The following is an 18,221-nucleotide window of genomic DNA, read 5'->3' on the forward strand; positions in this document are numbered from 1 at the left end:
AAAAGATGATAAGGAGAGGATAGAGGCAAGTTCTTTTTAGAGTTCATATAAGTAAGGGCTTTATATCTTGAATGTGAATCATATATACCTACAGAGTCTAGCCAGAGTCCCTGAGGGTTCTGCCTCATCTCAGCCAAACTGCTTTAAAACAGCAGACTGCTGCACCAGCCATGGTTTCAGTGGTGCTTGAAATCCAGGGGCTCAAACACAGCCTAGGAAAAATCATCTAGCTTCCCATTCCATTGGCACTGTGTTTCCGGAGTGAGAAATATCTGGCGTCAAGGCCAAGTGTTGGCCACATGCCTGTCAAGCAGTGAGAAATATCTGGCGTCAAGGCCAAGTGTTGGCCACATGCCTGTCAAGCACGTGTAGTCAAAACCAAAACCCTCAGCAATTACTGTAGCTACCAGGCTCTGCGGTCCATGGGATTTTCCAGGCGAGAATACTGGAGTGGGCTGCCATTTCCTTCTCCAGGGGATCTTCCCAACCCAGGGATCGAACCCGGGTCTCCTGCATTGCAGACAGATGCTTTACCCTCTGAGCCACTAGGGAAGCCCCTCAGATAGGTTAGGAAATACTAATATGCTTGAAAGATGACTGCACTCTTGAAAAGTCTCATGAATCACACATGAAATATTTGAAAAATGTTAAAATTTATTAATAATAGTTAACATCACACAGTTAATCCAACTAGTTCTTTATTGTACATGACAACATCTTCACTAGACTGAGCGCTCAAGGGTTTGAGATGATCTGCTACTGAGTACATCGCAGTCATAGATTGAGTCAATATACTTACACAGGCAAAGCAGCGTCAGCAAGGAACTATCACCTAACTGGGAACACAACCATTCAAAACACATTTTCCACCGTTCCGTTTTAGAAGCCACACACACAGCTCTACCTTTTAAAAATGTGCAATTTCATAGATGGTGCCTAATCTTTCAAGTTTAAAAGTTAAAGTTCACTTCTATTTCTTGGGCATCCCTTAGTGATACACAAATCTAGACACTGTTCTCACTACAAGTTTGATAAATGTGCAAAATTTGGGTGCTTTGAGTTGTGTCGTTCCATTTTTGTTTTGATCCTTGTATCCTACTCAACATTGTTAAAAGGCCTTCCCCTCTTTATTATGAAGTATATGGGTTAAATAAAAATATTAAAATGATTTAATATTTTAGGGCAGAAGTGGGCTCTCAGATTCAGGATTAACTGCACTATAAAAAGTAGGGTAAGGAAGGTTTTAGGTCCCTTTCCCTCTCTACCCAAGCAGTTTGAAATAAATACTTCTTGTAAAAACAGCTTAGCCTAGAAGTCTGTGGACAATACCTCTTATAGAACATTTACAAAACAAACCCAAGGTGAAATTTGCTAGAAGGGTACAAATCCACCAAACATGCTGTCCCTGAAGTTTTGTATGTTTGATTAACAGTTTGGTTTTGGTTTGCTATCAACAATTAGACCATTTTGCAAATATTTTTGGTGACTTCCTTTATCTTGTTAGAGAGGTTTAAAATACTACCAACCGCCCTAAGACTGAAGATTGCTAAGCAGTTTATTTGAAATGATTCCTGTTTCCTTTGTTAACATGTCATGTAATTTGTGCCAGAAAAGTTTCTAGACGGAGCAATCAGTTGGTGTGGTTTCTTCAGTCCACAGTCACAACCCCCTTCACGCTATCCCCAGACACCTTCCAAGTTTCTGAGTCTGCAGGGAAAGGAGGAGCTGCTTGACTGTTCGCTCACTTTAATGATGTTTTCCTTCTCTTCCTGCATATGAATGAGGTATTTCTAGTAACCGATCAGTATATCTTCATCTTCCATCCTTTTAACTACATTGATCTATTGAGACCCTGTGTATTTATAGACATAACAAATGAACATATAAATACATTACATATAAAGGATCATACAGTGTCAAGATGAAGGAGCAGATGTACTTCATGAACTAAATACATTTCAAATATAAATTAAAATGAAAATACAGTGTTTCCACTTCTGCAGGAAAAAATTTTAAAACAGACCAAAAAGTCTTCCCGCCCCCAAAGGTCCACTGCTTACTGATGACCTGTGAACCTACTCCCAGGACTCTAGGCTTTGGTTTAGCTTGATCAGACTCAGGATGCTTTGATTCCAGGAACGGCATCCACTGGAACCCACTACGCAAATGCTTATAGATGAGGTTGAGGAGGGGCTGCCACATGGCTATCCATGGACTTCCCCTCCATTGCCGCCCCTCCTCCCTGCCTGTGGGAGGATCAGGCTCAAGTCAGTGGAGACCTCTCAGCTCTCTGAGAGGAGAAATAGCACCAACCTTCAAGCTGGGGGATGCTTTCCACATAGAAATGTCATGGTCAGGCTTCAAGGTGAAGCAAACATATTTTTTATTATTGTCCCCATCCTGTAGGATTATACAGGGGCATGGAATTTGGCCAGGGGGATTACTAAAGATTAAATCCTTTTTTCGAGTTTTAAGAAAATCAATGGTAATGGTTGTGAAAAGTGTGAACAAATTGTATTTATCTCAGGAGAGCCAAGGCTTGGGAACCAAACTCTACATTGAGTAGACAGAGACAAAACCTAGTCCAATGAGGTCCTCTCTGCCAAGGAAAAGCCTAGGGGTCTGTTTCTGACACAAGGGGAATGGCATCTTATAATTTAAAGCAGGAAAGAAGGAAAACCAGAGAAAGTCCTTCCAGTTGCAGGGGCTCTACCGTTGTCCAGCCTCTCGGATGCGGCAGGCCACAGCAGTGATGAGAGCTGCCCCCTTCCCACTGCCATCTTCTGACTCCAGGAAGGATACATCACATTTTGGAGCCAAGTCCTTCACCGTCTCATGCATGACTTTGGCAAAGCTGAAAAAGTTGGGAGGAAGACAGAATAAAATATCTTAGTCACGATAGATTTGTGTCCTGAAAGATAGTGCCCTAAGAAGTGATGCTGGAAACCTAGGAATAATTGAGATGGAGAAGAGGATGATAGCTACCATCCTAGTTTAATACCATAGTATTAAATACCATAGTATTAAACACTTTGTATTGTGTTTCAGAAAACTGAGGTTTGGAGAGACTAGCAACATGCCCAAGTTCTATGTCACAGTGGGCAAGAGAAGCTAAGTGAGAAGCTAAGATTCAACTCTAGGACAAAAGCCTGAGATTATGGCCAGCTGTGTTCTTAAAAGAGCAGTCATTTATGCATGGCTTGCAGAAGTGCCTGTTCATCAGCTCTAGAGGGGAGGACCAAGTCCCATACATGTGATATTACACTTTCCAGAGATATTAACTCATATCAGAGTCATGTCTCACCCAAAATTTCATTAAAGGCAAAAGGAGCAGACTTAGGAGTGTGTTGTTGGGAGATGACAAGAATCAAAGATTCTTCCTGACATGGGACTAGAGGAAGAGACCCTTTGTCATTATCGACCCACTAGAGCAGGGTCAGGTTGCTCCTCCCCACTGGCAGCTGAGAATGGAGGTCCTAACATCAAGCCCCAGTGCTAGTGGCTGGACTTCTGTCCCACTTCCAACCCTCACTTGAGACTGAGGTTCCTGTTTTCACAATGACACTGAACATCAATAAGAGAAATTTAGAGCTTCTCAGGGTCCACTCTTTGCACGAACTGTAGACTCTAGGCAAGCTTCTCAACTTCTTGAAACAATCATGGTGACACAGATGACAAGTCAATCAATGAGTCTCTCCATCCTACCTTCCGCTGAGCAAGGGGCACAGCTCTGTTCTTTTAAGTTTTAGTTGAAGGGGTTCTATGGGAAAGGAACTGAGGTATATCCTGATTTTAAAACAATTTATTCAAAATATATGCAAGTGAGAGAAGAAAGGAGAAGAGAAATAGTGATGAGAGGACAAAAGGGGAAGAGATGGACAAAGACAGAAGAAAGAGTAAAAAGAAAAAGGACTTCAGTATTTCCATACTGAATTTGATGAGGGTGGCAAACTGCTTCTATAGAGGGCTAGACAATTGATACTTTGAGCTTTGTGGTCATATAGTCTGCTGTTAATAGCCAAAAGCAGCCATAAACAACACATAAACAAGTGGGCATGGCTGTGTTTCAATAAAAGTTTATTTACAAAAAGTTGTGGCTATAAGCTGCCAACTCCTACCCTAGACGATGGGAAAAAATGCTCCAGATTTCCCGCATACGAGAACATTGGCAGAAGCACTGTTTGAAATAGTCAAAATCTAGAAATAACTCAAATACTCATCATTAGGATAAATTATAGCTTAGTCACTCAAAGGTTACAGCCCTGAAAATTAATGAACTATGATTGCAGACTTCAGTGTTGAGGCATCTAAAAACCATACATGCAGTGTGAGAAAAACCAGTCACAAAAGAAAAGATGCCATGGGATTCCCCTTATGGTAAATTCAACATTAAGTAAAGCTGGGACTTCCCTGGTGGTCCTGTGGCTAAGACTGTGCTTCCAATGCAGGGGGCTCAGGTTCGATCCCTGGTCCAGGAACTAAGATCCCATATGCTGCTCAGTGCAGCCAAAAAAAATTAAGTAAAAATAAACACTATAGATGCATATATAAAATATGGGAGGAAAAAAGTGACAAACTTAATCACCTCAGCACTTATGGTGGGGAAAATGAAGGGTGCAACTGGGAGGAGCTCCCAGGGGGCTTCCAAGCTGGATGGTAAAACACAGACCTACTTCTAGTTATTAATCTTTAAACTATAATATATGCACTATATATACTCTTTGGAATGTCTGAAAATTTGCCATAAAATAAAGAGAAAGGAAAGCAGGCAAAGAATGAAGAGATGTGGGGAGAAAGGTGGGCAGGAAGAGTGGCGATTGGGCACTCACTGAGGATGTAGCTTGTAGAGGGTCCCGTCCACACCCACGGTCACTTTGAGGGTGTCCAGCCCACGGTTTTCTCGTATTTTGTCCACTACAGCGGCCATGCCTGCACCACAGAGCTGGGCTGCCCGTCGAGCCACCACGGTGCACACCTCCTTGACGATGATGCTGTCATCACACGTGCTCTCGAGCCCTAAGTGGTGGAGGATGGCACGGACCTGCAGCAGGGCCAGGCAGTCACTGGGGCAAGAGGAGACAGCCAGTGGTCAGTGACGTCCCAGAGGGCCTGATGGCTTGCCACTCCAGAGCCTGGCTCCTTCATCAGAAGCAGTTCTGGGGGACCTGGACTTCCAAGGGCTGGGGGTAAAAGCTACCATCCGTGAGAGGTGGTTCCATTTTTAAACTCAATTCAGGAACTAGTGCTTATCACACCGGCCCACATGGACAGGGACACAAAGAAACAGCTCCCCATGCCACTTTATCTAGGCAAGTGTATCTGCTGCTACAAAACTGATACTCAAAAGGACTGGCCATGATTCCACTTATTTGGAAATAGCAAAGACAGTGATGATGCTAATATATGACAGTTTTCAGTTGCAAAGCCCTTTCCTGTCCAATCTCTCATTGTCCACAGCCCAGCAGGATGAGCCTCAACAACAACATTAGATGCCTCTTCTACTTCTCCTCCCCCACTCTGGGTGGTCTGAATCTACCTGTGCTCTATATATAGAAGAAGAAAATAGACATGTAAACTGGAACAGTATTCTGTTTACTGGTGCAGATAACTTAGGGCTCCCTCATGTAGGCTGTCTAGTTCCTGTTTTTCAATATGCCTGAGAGTAATATTAATGACAGCATTAATTCCCAGAAGGCTCTGAAACTCAGCATTCTAATTTAGAGCAGACTTCTCTTCTCTACCATTAAACTGGGGAAGAAGGCCTCGCTTTAATGAGCCACCACAGGGTGCCACTTGATCCTGGTTGCCTATTACTGCAGCCAGTGGTTACGAAGGTCCTTCTTGCCAAGCACAGGGGGCTTCGGTGAGTTATCTTCCGCTGTGCATTCCCATTTACATTCTGTGAGCAGCTATCTTTCTTTCTACCTTTGAAATTAGTGTAGAACCAGCAATACTGCTTTGCACAGGTTCATCCAGGTCAGCATGATTTTTCACGAGAATATCATATATTTTCCCTTAAAATGCCAATTGTTCATAAAGTACTTTAAAACAGCACTATATAGAGACAAACACGTTAGCTACTAAACTGACCTTTATGTAAGCCACACCCTGATCGTACCTGAACTGTGAAAATCCCAGCTTGTCTGTCCATGAAAAGGACACATGGCCTACTCCAGGCCCTAAATTCTCACCTCTCAATCTGAGACAGGAACTTGGTTTCAAAGATTCCCCTTGTCTTGAGCCGCTCTGAGATGCGGCCACGGAAGAGCAGCCCACGCTTGGTGAAATCGATGAGGATGTTACGAACAATCTCGCCCAGGTACATGCCGCTGATCATTTTCTCAAACCTGCAATGCAAGTAATGTTCATGGAGGTTAAAAAAGAAGTGTAGGATGTGCTGATACAGACCAGCCTTCACTACATTAGAAGGTAGAGAGCATACAGATTCCCGCTAGTGGAACAGGAAATGCTATCTGACTCACTTAGGCAGGATTCCTGGCATCCACACGTACTGACTCATAGCATTCAGTAAAATGTGTCCTGAGGCCTAAGGGATTCCCTGAATTGACTCCATTTAATGGGTTCATTTTCCTTCCAAGGCTTATTCCTGACTTCTCAAGAAGGAACTCACACCAGACCCCACCCCACTTCCAGAAGAGCAGGATACTGAATCCTAATCCCTGATGTTGCTGAGAATTTAGCATGCTTTCCCTTCAACCTAATCATTTATTGTTTAAATAACTAGTGCCAGCTGAGAACTAAACTGGCCAAGAGAACTGGACGTGACTACTCAATAGTTTGAGGGTCTTCCGGCTCTGCCTAGTGCCTTTAAAAATATCAGCATTCTCGATTTCAACCAAGACTCCATCATCATTTAATCTTGTCTTACTCCAGCCTGTTTTCTTTCATTAATGTTGTCTGGCTGGTTCCTGGAGGCACTTTAGCCTGTGGCCTCTACTATAGACAAATGTTTGCAAAGGATAATCCGCAGAAGTACAGTCCCTGGTTAATCCAATTAGGAAACACTACATTCAACCTCTTCCTAATGGGACCCCACCACAACAAGGGCTTGGTGATGCTGGGGCTGCCCCCTTGTCCAGGATGACAATAGAGGATGCTATACACTGGATGGATGGAGAAAGGCTTGCTCCTATTCGCTTCCTGGTCCTACCTGCCTTGGCCCAGCAATGCTTCTTCACCCTGATGGCAACAAGTGGTTCAACTGTCTGTTTTCCCTCAAGTCCCACACCTAGGTTTTAACACTTTCTCTCACCTGTCCAGTCCTCACAGTAGGAGCTGCTTCCTACATGTATACTAACTTCTGTGCTACTCAGCAACCCCCTTTGATCTTTTCATCCCTCTAAAACCTGGGTGACCAACTCCAGTTCTCCTTGCAACATAACTGTTGTGATTTTGTTTTCCCAAATGGACTTCGAGACCATCACAGTTCAACAGGGCAAAAAGGACTTAACCCAGAACTTCCCAGATGTATCTGAGAAGAAGCCCTTTCCAAAGAAATCTCTTCTGTTAACATCTCAAGAGAATGAGCATCCTGGGATTTGCTGTTGTGGGTGTCTCATCACTGTTCAGTTCTGAGATAAACATACCAGAGCCCACATGCAGCTGGGCGCCTACCTCTGTCTGCCAGGGTTGAGGGAAAGTTCATCCACAGCTGCATCAAACTCTGTGCGCAAGTCATCGAGGCATCCGTTGTCCCCGAAGGCCCCCCACTCCATGTTGACACACATCCGCCCCTCTTCCCCTTCCACCAGCTCAACATTCCGCATCTCCTCCATGTAGCAGGCATTGCTGCCTGTGCCTGCCAATCAAGAGAGGTCAGTCAGGGCCTCCCTCAGCACCATCCCCCACCTCCCAGGCTCTGTGACCCTGCAGGGGAAAGATAGTCCAAGTCCTCACCAACAATGAGGCCGACTTCACAGTGAGGGTCTTCATAGCCACAGGTCATCATAGTCCCAACTGTATCGTTCACCACAGCAACCACATCCAGGTCAAACTCCTGAGAACAACAGCAGATCCCAATCCCCAAATGAGCTACAATATTCTCCCTCAGACACATGTAGGGGAGATTTAGATGTGTATAAAACTTATTGGTGGCTCAGAGGTTAAAGCGCCTGCCTGCAATGCAGGAGACCTGGGTTCGATCCCTGGGTTGGGAAGATCCCCTGGAGAAGGAAATGGCAACCCACTCCAGTATTCTTGCCTGGAGAATCCCATGGATGGAGGAGCCTGGTGGGCTACAGTCCATGGAGTCACAAAGAGTTGGACACGACTGAGCGACTTCACTTTCAAAGCTTATATAAAGAAAGCTGAGTGCTGAGGAATTGATGCTTTTGAACTGTGGTGTTGGAGAAGACTCTTGAGAGTCCCTTGGACTGCAAGGAGATCCAACCAGTCAATCCTAAAGGAGATCAGTCCTGAGTGTTCATTGGAAGGACTGATGCTAAAGCCGAAACTCCAATACTTCAGCCACCTCATGCAAAGAGCTGACTCATTGGAAAAGACCCTGATGCTGGGTGGGATTTGGGGCAGGAGGAGGTGACGACAGAGGATGGGATGGCTGGATGGTCGATGGACATGGGTTTGGGTAAACTCCGGGAGTTGGTGATGGACAGGGAGGCCTGGCGTGCTGCCGTTCATGGGGTCGCAAAGAGTCGGACACGACTGAGCGACTGAACTGAACTGAACTGAACTGACAGTTTATATAGCAGGGCTTATTTGCTCTGCTCAAATGTCACCTCCTCAGAAACCTTCCCTGGTTATACTATTTAAAAGAATGCGCTTCCCCAGCCCCACTCACCCTGTCCTTACCCAACTTCATTTCCTTCATAGCACAAAAGTACCTGACATTAGCTCACGGTTTGTTTATAGAATGAGAGCTTGTGGCCATTCCTGAATCCCCAGTTGCCTAGAGGAAGGCTTGACAGACCATGGACACTCACAAACTGCTGAAGGACTACAATAATTATCCCTGTGACCAGCACAACTGCACTTAACAGTTCCCCCCGCTTTTGTACACAGAGACCCCTTCAGGCCTCGTGCTCTGCCTCCCCTACCTCTCGCCGGTGGATGGCTTCCTTCAGCAGCATAACTACGTCCTCACCCTCGCAGCCAGACGCCTTGAAGCCTTTAGTCCACTTCAGGAGGATGCTCTAAAAATCACACATGGGCAGGGAGGTGGATATCAGAGAAGGACTCTTGGCTCATTCTCTAGTTGTCAACCTCACAGGTTATCAGAGGCCCTTTGAAAACCAATCATCTCACCCATAAGTTATTCTAAACCTGTCTCACCTACTAGAAGGGCCTACTGTGCAACAGGTATTGGGCTAAGCACAGCACATATGTTACACCATTTAATCCTCACAGCAACTGTGTGAAATGTCTGTCATTATCGTGCCCATTTTACAGGTAACTCTGGCCCTGGAGTAAACTGCCCAAGGCCTGCAGCTTGGAACAGAGGAGGCCCTCACCCCCAGGCTCACCAACTCCAATGCAAGGGCTCATAAGCACCACACAACTGCCCCTGCCAAGGAGCTAAGCTCTATACGCTCGTTGCCCTCACCATGAAAAACAGTTTACCTGAACATTACACAGAGGGGTCGGTTTGTGTCTCTGAATTTTCAGACTCCACTATGAAGTGAACAAGTACCCTCTGCTGAGTTACAGGGCCTTTCAGGAGCAGATATATGATGGCTTTGAATATGGGGGGCTGTTTCATATACTGCTCCCTGGTTCCCTCTGTGCTGCTTCAGTTCATCAGGGAATAGGAATCCAGGACCCCCACGCCACTCTTGAGAGGCCGGAACCCAAACAAGGGCCACGTGCTTACTATCTACCCACTGCATGGTTTTTCCAGGACTTGCTTGGTTTCTCACGGCCCAGGAGTTTAATATCACAAGTCCCACTGTGTTCGGATCCCAGGAAACTCAGAAAAACAAAGTTCAATCTCAGTAGTGACCTAGTTTACACACCTATATCCAAACCACTCTGATTTTCTTGTTTACAAATTAGCTTGACATCTCTGATGAAATTTTGTATTTGGTACTTTCAACCATTCGGAATGTTGAAATAACACTACTGTAAGTGGTCATTAAATAATACGGCATGCAGAGGCCCCAACAGCTGGGGAGAGCTGCCCGTGGCCACCAGCTAAGCCAGGCATCTTGTGGCCTCTGGGCTTCAGAACCTGCTGATTTCCTCATCAACAGACTGATCTCAGCAGAGCAGAACCCAATTTATAGACAGAACAACAGATAGAACCCAGCTTCTATGTCTCTTGTTCTTAGCTTTCACAGTTCTAGACTGAATGCTTACAGATGCTTACAGAAACTTAGAACATATGGCATAAATGAAATACAATGACCTGGAACTTTACAATTCAGGCATGAAAAGAAACAGTTGACATGTCTTGGGGCCACCAGATAAATATATAAGAATATATATGTCTATAAACATATATATACATGCTATACTTGAAAAGTATACTTGAAAAGTCTGTTAAAAATATTTCACTAGAAGAAGTATACTTGAAAAGTCTGTTAAAAATATTTCAGTAGAAGTCTAGAAGCATATAAACTGGAATTTTTTTTATCTTCCTATTAGTCACATTTTGTACATTTCTGTATTATAGAGTTTATACTTTTCTTTAAAATATTTTTCTGGTCTTACCACCAGTGTTCTCCCAAATCATTGAGATTCCTTCCAAAAAATTAGTCACTAATATGAGGCAGTGAATGACTCATGACTTAACTATTTCCCAACTGTTGAATAACTTAATTTGTTTCTAATGACTGTTATAATAAGCAATGTTTCATTAAATATCACATAAATGCTTATATACATGTTTGGTAAGTACTTTTGGTAAACTGATGCAAATGAGAAGGCTTTGAAAACCAATGCATTAATGAAAAATATACTACGTTGAGACAAAGAAGCTGGAAAAACTAAAAGCAATCCTAGACTAACACTGGACAAATGTTAACAGATGTTGGGAAATACCGGATTTGGCAGGGTTTTTACCAGGACTTCCTAACACCTGACCTGTGCTAGCAGTGCACGGGGTAAATTTAACTCGCAGAGCGAGGACTAGGAGGCATTTACAAAACTCAGCTGAGTGACATAAGGGCTGCTGCGAGCGCACCAGATCTTTATCCCCTGCTTCAGTCACCCAAGGCAAGTTGGCAGGGAATAAAAATCAAAGGCGACAATAGGGAAATATCACATCCAAACATCCAAACAGGGGATGGAGTGAAATGTCCCGAGCCCAGAACAGGGGCCGCAGCTGAGCATAACTGACAGCATGGACTCATGTGTCCAGAAACTGGAATGAAATCACGGCTTAGCCACTCGCAGGCTACATGACCTGCAAGATACTTGGCCTCTCTGTAGACCTGGTTCTCCTTTCTGCAAAATGGGCACACAAACACCTACCTTATATGGTTGCTGTGAGGGTTAAATGAGGAAACCTAGCAGAGTACCTTGCACAAAATACTTTAAAAAATGTCAGTTGTTGCTATTATCAGCATCATCATCATCATCCCAAAGATTGTTACCTACTTCACTCTCACCAGCTCTGACTTGCTCATTCCCATCAAAAAGCCCTTCCCCATGACTGATCCCTAATGCCTGTCTTTTCTTCCTTTTGGGTCAGCTTTCTCCCTTGCTCAAAGCTCTGGCTGGTTCAGAGTTAGTAAAGCCCATGGGAGAGCCCTCCAGGAAAGCACTCTTACCTCGTCCAGGCTGTTCTGCTGGCAGGGGAAGGAGAAAGTGAAACCTAGAGGCAGGGACACACCCTTCATGCCCATGTACTCCAGGAAGTCTGCAATGCACTGGACGATGTGGTCGAAGAGCTGTAAGGAGAAGTTGGGCTCTGAGCGGGGTGGTGGGTGGGCCAGGGCAGGCTGCACCCAGCAGGGCCAGAACACTGGCTCTGGGCCTTTACCCAAGAGAAAAGCCAGCTCGGGCACATCCTTAAGTAAAGGCCAGCCAGAGCCCTAGCCCACCTACTCCTCCCCAGGACCATGGGAGAAAGCAGAGAAAGCACTGTCCTCCCGGGTGAGAAGCGGGTATCTCCCGGAGTCCCCTCCCAGAGGAGCCCCTGTCTTACCTCGTCCCCTGTGCCATGCATGACCTCCTGTGGGATAGAGTAGATCTTGTTGTGCATCTCCACCCCGCGTCGCTTCCCATTCCTCACACGCACCAGCAGGACCCGGAAATTGGTACCCCCAAGGTCCAAGGCAAGGAAGTCTCCTTTCTCTGGAAAATAAGCCCAGGAAGATAATTCACTGGGGCTAAAGAGACTGACAGTCACCTTCCCCTAATGAGGAGCTCTCCCAGGAGGCCCTGGACAACCTCAGCATAATAGACAGTGGTTTAGTCACTAAGTTGTGTCTGATTCTTGCAACCCCATGAACTGTAGCCCGCCAGGCTCCTCTGTCCATGAGATTTCCCAGGCAAGAATACTGGAGTGGGTTGCCATTTCCTTCTCCATGATAGACAGTAAGCTCTACCTAATGATAAAGAAAATAACAACCCTGGGATTAGAGATTTCCTGGCTCCTTAGTGGTTCTCAAATGAATTCAAGTTGCAGGATCCCAGGAATTACAATGAGCTCCAGAACACAGGAAAGAAATGGTGATATGGTACACTCCAAAATATCCAAATATGCCACCTGTACAAAATCAAAGGCCACCTTACATGAGGTTCCAGAATAGAGAAGAGAGAAGGAACAACAGAGTCCAACTCTTTAAAGAAAACTGAAGGGAAATCTTTCTAAATGAGAAAACCCTCCTTTGTAGGACAGTCACAATGCACTGCATGCCTCAATCACAGTTTCCATGCAACCCTCAGGCAGCTGCAAGAGGGAGGCACTGCGTTCCCCTCTATAGAGGAGCGAGACCTGGCTGAACTAGGGTGCAACAATACACTGTCCCTGGTAGCACAAAGCAGCCATAAACAATATGTAAGCAAATGGGCATGGTTGTGTACTAATAAAACTTTATTTGTAAAAATAGGCAGTGGGCTAGATTTAGACCATGGACTTTAGTTTGCCAACCCCTGACCTTATATGAGCTAACCCTGGAACCAAAATTCCTAGATTTGAATCCAGCTCTACCATCTTCTAGTTGGGCTGCTGCTGCTGCTAAGTCGCTTCAGTTGTGCCCAACTCTGCGTGACCCTGTAGATGGGAGGCCACCAGGCTCCCCCATCCCTGGGATTCTCCAGGCAAGAACACTGGAGTGGGTTGCCATTTCCTTCTCCAATTCATGAAAGTGAAAAGTGAAAGTGAAGTCGCTCAGTCATGTCTGACCCTCAGCGACCCCATGGACTACAGCCTGCCAGGCTCCTCCATCCATGGGATTTTCCAGGCGAGAGTACTGGAGTGGGGTGCCATTGCATTCTCTGTCTAGTTGGGCAGGTTTCTTAATTTCCCTGTGCCTAGGTTTTGTGTAAAACATAATAGCTTATTAACAAACAAAATTAACTACTAGTGTCTGTTAACAGTTGAAGATTAAATGAATTAATACATGTGGAATGCTTAGAGAAGCGTTTGACACATAGTAAGCATTCATTTACATAATAAGCAAGTATTTACTATGATCACTGTTCAGTTTTAGCAAAGGAGTGCCTTGGTTGAGCTCACTGAACACCAGAATTTCCCAGTACTACAGCTGAAGAAACACATTCGACAATCTGACCTGAACACCTAATGCTAAGGCTAAGGGAGTCCTCTTGGAGTGACTGAGCCCTGCGGTGAGCTGGGTGGCAGCCCTTCTGAATACCTGTGCCATCAGGGGTGGCACACACGTAGGTGGGCAGCATCTTGACAGGAGCAATGGCGTGAGTCTCCTTGCTCAGACCTCGCTCCATTTCTATCTTCATCCTCCTCTTGACCTCCAGCAGCTGCTCACGGCTCAGCTTCAGAGACTCCAGGGTCTTCTGGCGGGCTCGGTGCTGATCAGCCAGCCGATAGGCCACTGCCGTCACCATGGCTGCCCCCTTGCCACTGCCATCCTCAGAGCGGAGGAAGCGGACGTCACAGTCAGGCACGAGGCGCCGCACGGTCTTGTGAAGACGCTTGGCAAAGCTGCAGTCACAGAGAGGGGTAAGAGTTGGGTGCCCACAAGTAGGGTCAGTGGTACAAATGTTTAGGGCAGTAGCTCACCACCTCAGCCCAAATGACACCCTAAACACTCTCTCCCTACTCTTTCCCAGGTTAGGGGTCACTGCATAAAAGCTCAAAATATTTAACTGCAACTACCCTGTGAAAAGAAAAGGACCCTTCTGGGAAACCACCATTTCCTGCACACACTCACAGAAGACCCCCTTCTCACAGGCCCCAGCTCCTCTGCCCAACTTATCAGCCTCAGGTGACTCTGACACCAACTACTATTCATGTTTCATCAATTCAGCAGATGCTCCCTAGGAAAGACCCAAAAACAGAAACGTCAAAATGCTCTTCTAGACTTCGGCCTCTCTTTGGCTGCTTTCTGCCAAGAACCCCAGAGGTGTCTGAACAGCTAAGGATTTGTGTGGTGGCTGCTTGGAGCCACCATCTCCAAGGCCTTAATACTCCAAGTGTGGCCCATGGGCCAGCAGCATCCCTGGGTGCTATCAGAGACACAGGATCTCAGGCTGAACCCAAACCTTCTGAACCAGAATCTGCCTCTTAACTAGATCCTCTAGTCATCTGTGTGTACTTTAAAGTTTCTGAAGCACTGGGCCAGGAGCCTAGGACATGGAAGAGCTGAGACCCTCCGCATTCCCCTTCAGTTAATGCAGGGCCATTGACCTGGTGTTCTTATTAGGTGAAAATGATGAGCTAAGTGGGTACCATAGAAAAAAATATCTTTCAAGTCCCAACTGAAATTTGAATATTTAAGCACTTATGACTAAGGGATCAAAACATAGAAGGCAGGGCAGGATTAATTCAATACCTAGGTGAGCCAGAGAAACTGGAACTAAGAAAGTACAAAAAAAGAGCCCCCAAAAACCAGGAGAGCTCCGAGGAAAGCCTCCACCCATGCTGAGGTCAGTACACTTTCAGCTCCCACTTGCCCAGTGGGGAGCTTTCATTCCACAAAGAACCTGGACGCCATGGCCCATCTCCACCACCCTCACAGTGCAACCCTGAGTTCCTGCGGAGTCAGGCCTCTCAGAGGGCCCGCGTGCTGACTCACTGGGGGTGCTTCTTGTAGACTGAGCCGTCGACCCCGACAGTGGAGCGCAGCCGGTCCACGCCTTTGTTCTCCTTGATGCGCCACAGCACGGCTGCCAGCGTGGCCGCGCACAGGCTGGCTGAGCGTGTGGACACGATCTGGCAGACCCGATGAGTGGCCACACAGTCCTCATGTGTTGGGTCCAGACCCAGCCGCACCAGGATCTCACGGGCCTTCTGGATGCCATCCTTCTCCCTGGGGATCAGAAACAGTGTGTGAGCAGGCATCTACTCACCGTGGCCGGTGGGAGGGAAGATGTGTGCCCACAGAGAAAGCCCTCAGCCCCGGCAAATGCCACGTCCCAGGGAAGGCAGACACCCGCCTCACTGTTCTGCCCATCTATGGAACAAGGAGGCAAAGAAAGCACAAGCTGACGTCTTCTTTCCCCTCTGCCACCCCCAACACATGCAGTACTTCAGGTGCCCCTGTTTCCCCAGTGAGAACAACCAAGTTTCCTTATGCACACACTATGGGAGGACAAGGCCCTGTTCCTGGGGCTTTACACACCAAGTTGTGTGTGTATCACCAGTTTGCTTGTCTCAGGATAGTGGGAATGTTGTCCCTGCCACCAACTCTCTCTGACCACAGGAACCCAGCTGTGGAGCCCACCCTACTTTCTCTCTATCAAGCAGTCAGTCTGTTGCATTTCACAGTGCAGTTGGCAGTGCTTTAACTTGCATCTAAAGATGTTGGTCAAGGGTTGATGCTTTCAGATTAGCCCTCTTTTTAGGGGGAATTAAGTGTCCACAAATATCGAGCACTGTCATTTCCTCCAAGTTTAACAAGGAGGTACAGTTCATTCAAGTATCCCACTAATAACAAAGTCATTTGGACTGTCTCACTGCTCCTGTTAGCACCAGAATCATCTCCTCTCCACCATCTGGTACCTGAAACAAGGCCTCCTCAAGTGACAAGTGGAAGTCTCAAGAAGAGGAAACCAGGGCTTCCCTGGTGGCTCAGTGGTAAAGAATCCACCTGCCAATGCAGGAGACACAGGTTCGATCCCTGGTCTGGGTAGATTCCACATGCCACAGAGATTCTAAGCCCATGTGCCACTGCTATTGAACCTGGGCTCTAGAGCCCGGGAACCACAACTACTTTGCCTGCGTGCTACTGAAGCCAATGAGTCCACGCTCCACAACGAGAGAAGCCACCACAATGAAAAGCCCACGCACAGCAATGAAAAGCCGCCCCTACTCACTGAAACTAGAGGGAAGTCTGCACAGCAATGAAGATACAGCACAGTCAAAAACAAATAAATAAATAAATAAAGCTGCGGTTAAAAAAAAAACAACAACAGGAAACCAAGTCCAACTTTTTGGATATCGTTGATTGGAAAACAAAAATCAGGCCATGCTCACTCCCATTCCCGCTGCTCAGTGAAAATGCAGGCCTCAACTCTAACTTTTGGAACTAATGGGTCATCCAAGGACCTCTTTTTCTGTTATGAAGCACGAGTCAGGATAAAGCCCTTTCTGAAAATCGCCAGTAGGTAATGATTGTCTGAGGAGGTCTTACAGATAGCTGAGAAGTGAAAGACAAAGGAGAAAGGGAAAGATACACCCAACTAAATAAGTTCCAGAGAATACCAAGGAGAGAGAAGAAAGCCTTCTTAAGTGACCAATGCAAAGAAATAGAGAAAAACAATAGGCTGGGAAAGGCTAGAGATCTCCTCAAGAAAACTGGAGATATCAAGGGAACATTTCATGCAAAGATGGGCACAATAAAGGACACAGATGGCAAGGACCTAAAAGAAGCAGCAGAGATATTTAAAAAATGGCAAGAATTCACTGAAGAGTTGTACAAATGCCTTAATGATCCAGATAACCACAGTGGTGTGGTCACTCACCTAGAGCCAGACATCCTAGAGGTGAAGTCAAGTAGGTCTTAGGAAGCATCACTACAAAGTTAGTGGTGGTGATGGAATTCCAGCTGAGCTATTTCAAATCCTAAAAGATGATGCTGTTAAAGTGCTGGACTCAATATGCCAGCAAACCTGGAAAACTCAGCAATGGCTACAGGACTGGAAAAGGTCAGTTTTCATTCCAATCCCAAAGAAGGGCAATGCCAAAGAACGTTGAAACTATCATACAATTGTGTTCATTTCACATGCTAGCAAGATAATGCTCAAAATCCTTCAAACTAGGTTCAACAGTATGTGAGCCAAGAACTTCCAGATGTATAATCTGGATTTAGGAAAGGCAGGGGAATCAGAGATCAAGTTGCCAACATCTGTTAAATCATAGAAAATGCAAGGAAATTCCAGAAAAATATGTACTTTTGCTTCACTGACTATGCTAAAGCCTTTGTGTGGATCACAACAAACTGTGGAAATTTTTACAGAGATGGGAATACCAGACCACCTACCTGCCTCCTGAGAAATCTGTATGCAGGTCAAGAAGCAACAGTTAGAACTGGACATAAAACAATGAACTGGTTCAAAACTGGGAAAAGAGTATGTCAAGACTATATATTGTCACCCTGTTTATTTTACTTCTATGCAGAGTACATTATGTGAAATGCTGGGCTGGATAAATCACAAGCTGGAGTCAAGACTGCCAGGAGAAATGTCAATAACCTCAGATATGCAGATGGTCCCATCGTAATGGCAGAGAGCAAAGAGGAACTAAAGAGCCTCTTGATGAAGGTGAAAGAGGAGAGTGGAAAAGCTGGCTTAAAACTCAACGTTCAAAAAACAAAGATCATAACATCCGGTCCCATCATTTCATGGCAAATAGATGGGCAAAGAAATGAAAACAATGGCAGATTTTATTTTCTCGGGCTCCAAAATCACTGCAGATGGTGACTGCAGCCATGAAATTAAAAGACACTTGCTCCTTGGTAGAAAAGCTATGACAAACCCAGACAGCATATTAAAAGCAGAAATATCACTTTGCAGACAAAGGTCCATATAATCAAACCTATGGTTTTTCCAGTAGTCATGTACAGATGTGAGAGTTAAGAAGGCTGAGTGCTAAAGAACTG

The 18,221-nt window shown here is 45.6% G+C and overlaps 1 protein-coding gene across 1 annotated transcript in view; it reads right to left on the reverse strand.

Annotated features, from left to right (window-relative positions):
• Positions 1-634: 634 nt before the first annotated feature.
• Positions 635-18,221, reverse strand: part of HK2 (hexokinase 2) — a 69,374-nt gene continuing 51,787 nt past the window's right edge. The window contains exons 9-18 of the mRNA XM_019969859.2: positions 15,198-15,431; positions 13,800-14,104; positions 12,125-12,273; positions 11,748-11,867; positions 9,075-9,170; positions 7,918-8,017; positions 7,636-7,819; positions 6,192-6,347; positions 4,830-5,063; positions 635-2,854 (exon numbers count right to left, since the gene is read on the reverse strand). Of these exons, the coding sequence (XP_019825418.2) occupies positions 2,710-2,854; positions 4,830-5,063; positions 6,192-6,347; positions 7,636-7,819; positions 7,918-8,017; positions 9,075-9,170; positions 11,748-11,867; positions 12,125-12,273; positions 13,800-14,104; positions 15,198-15,431 (1,723 nt within the window). The 3' untranslated portion in view covers positions 635-2,709. The remainder of the gene's footprint in view (positions 2,855-4,829; positions 5,064-6,191; positions 6,348-7,635; positions 7,820-7,917; positions 8,018-9,074; positions 9,171-11,747; positions 11,868-12,124; positions 12,274-13,799; positions 14,105-15,197; positions 15,432-18,221) is intronic.

This window comes from Bos indicus, chromosome 11 (genome assembly GCF_029378745.1).
Source record: "Bos indicus isolate NIAB-ARS_2022 breed Sahiwal x Tharparkar chromosome 11, NIAB-ARS_B.indTharparkar_mat_pri_1.0, whole genome shotgun sequence".
In the NCBI taxonomy this organism is placed as follows: Eukaryota; Metazoa; Chordata; class Mammalia; order Artiodactyla; family Bovidae; genus Bos; species Bos indicus.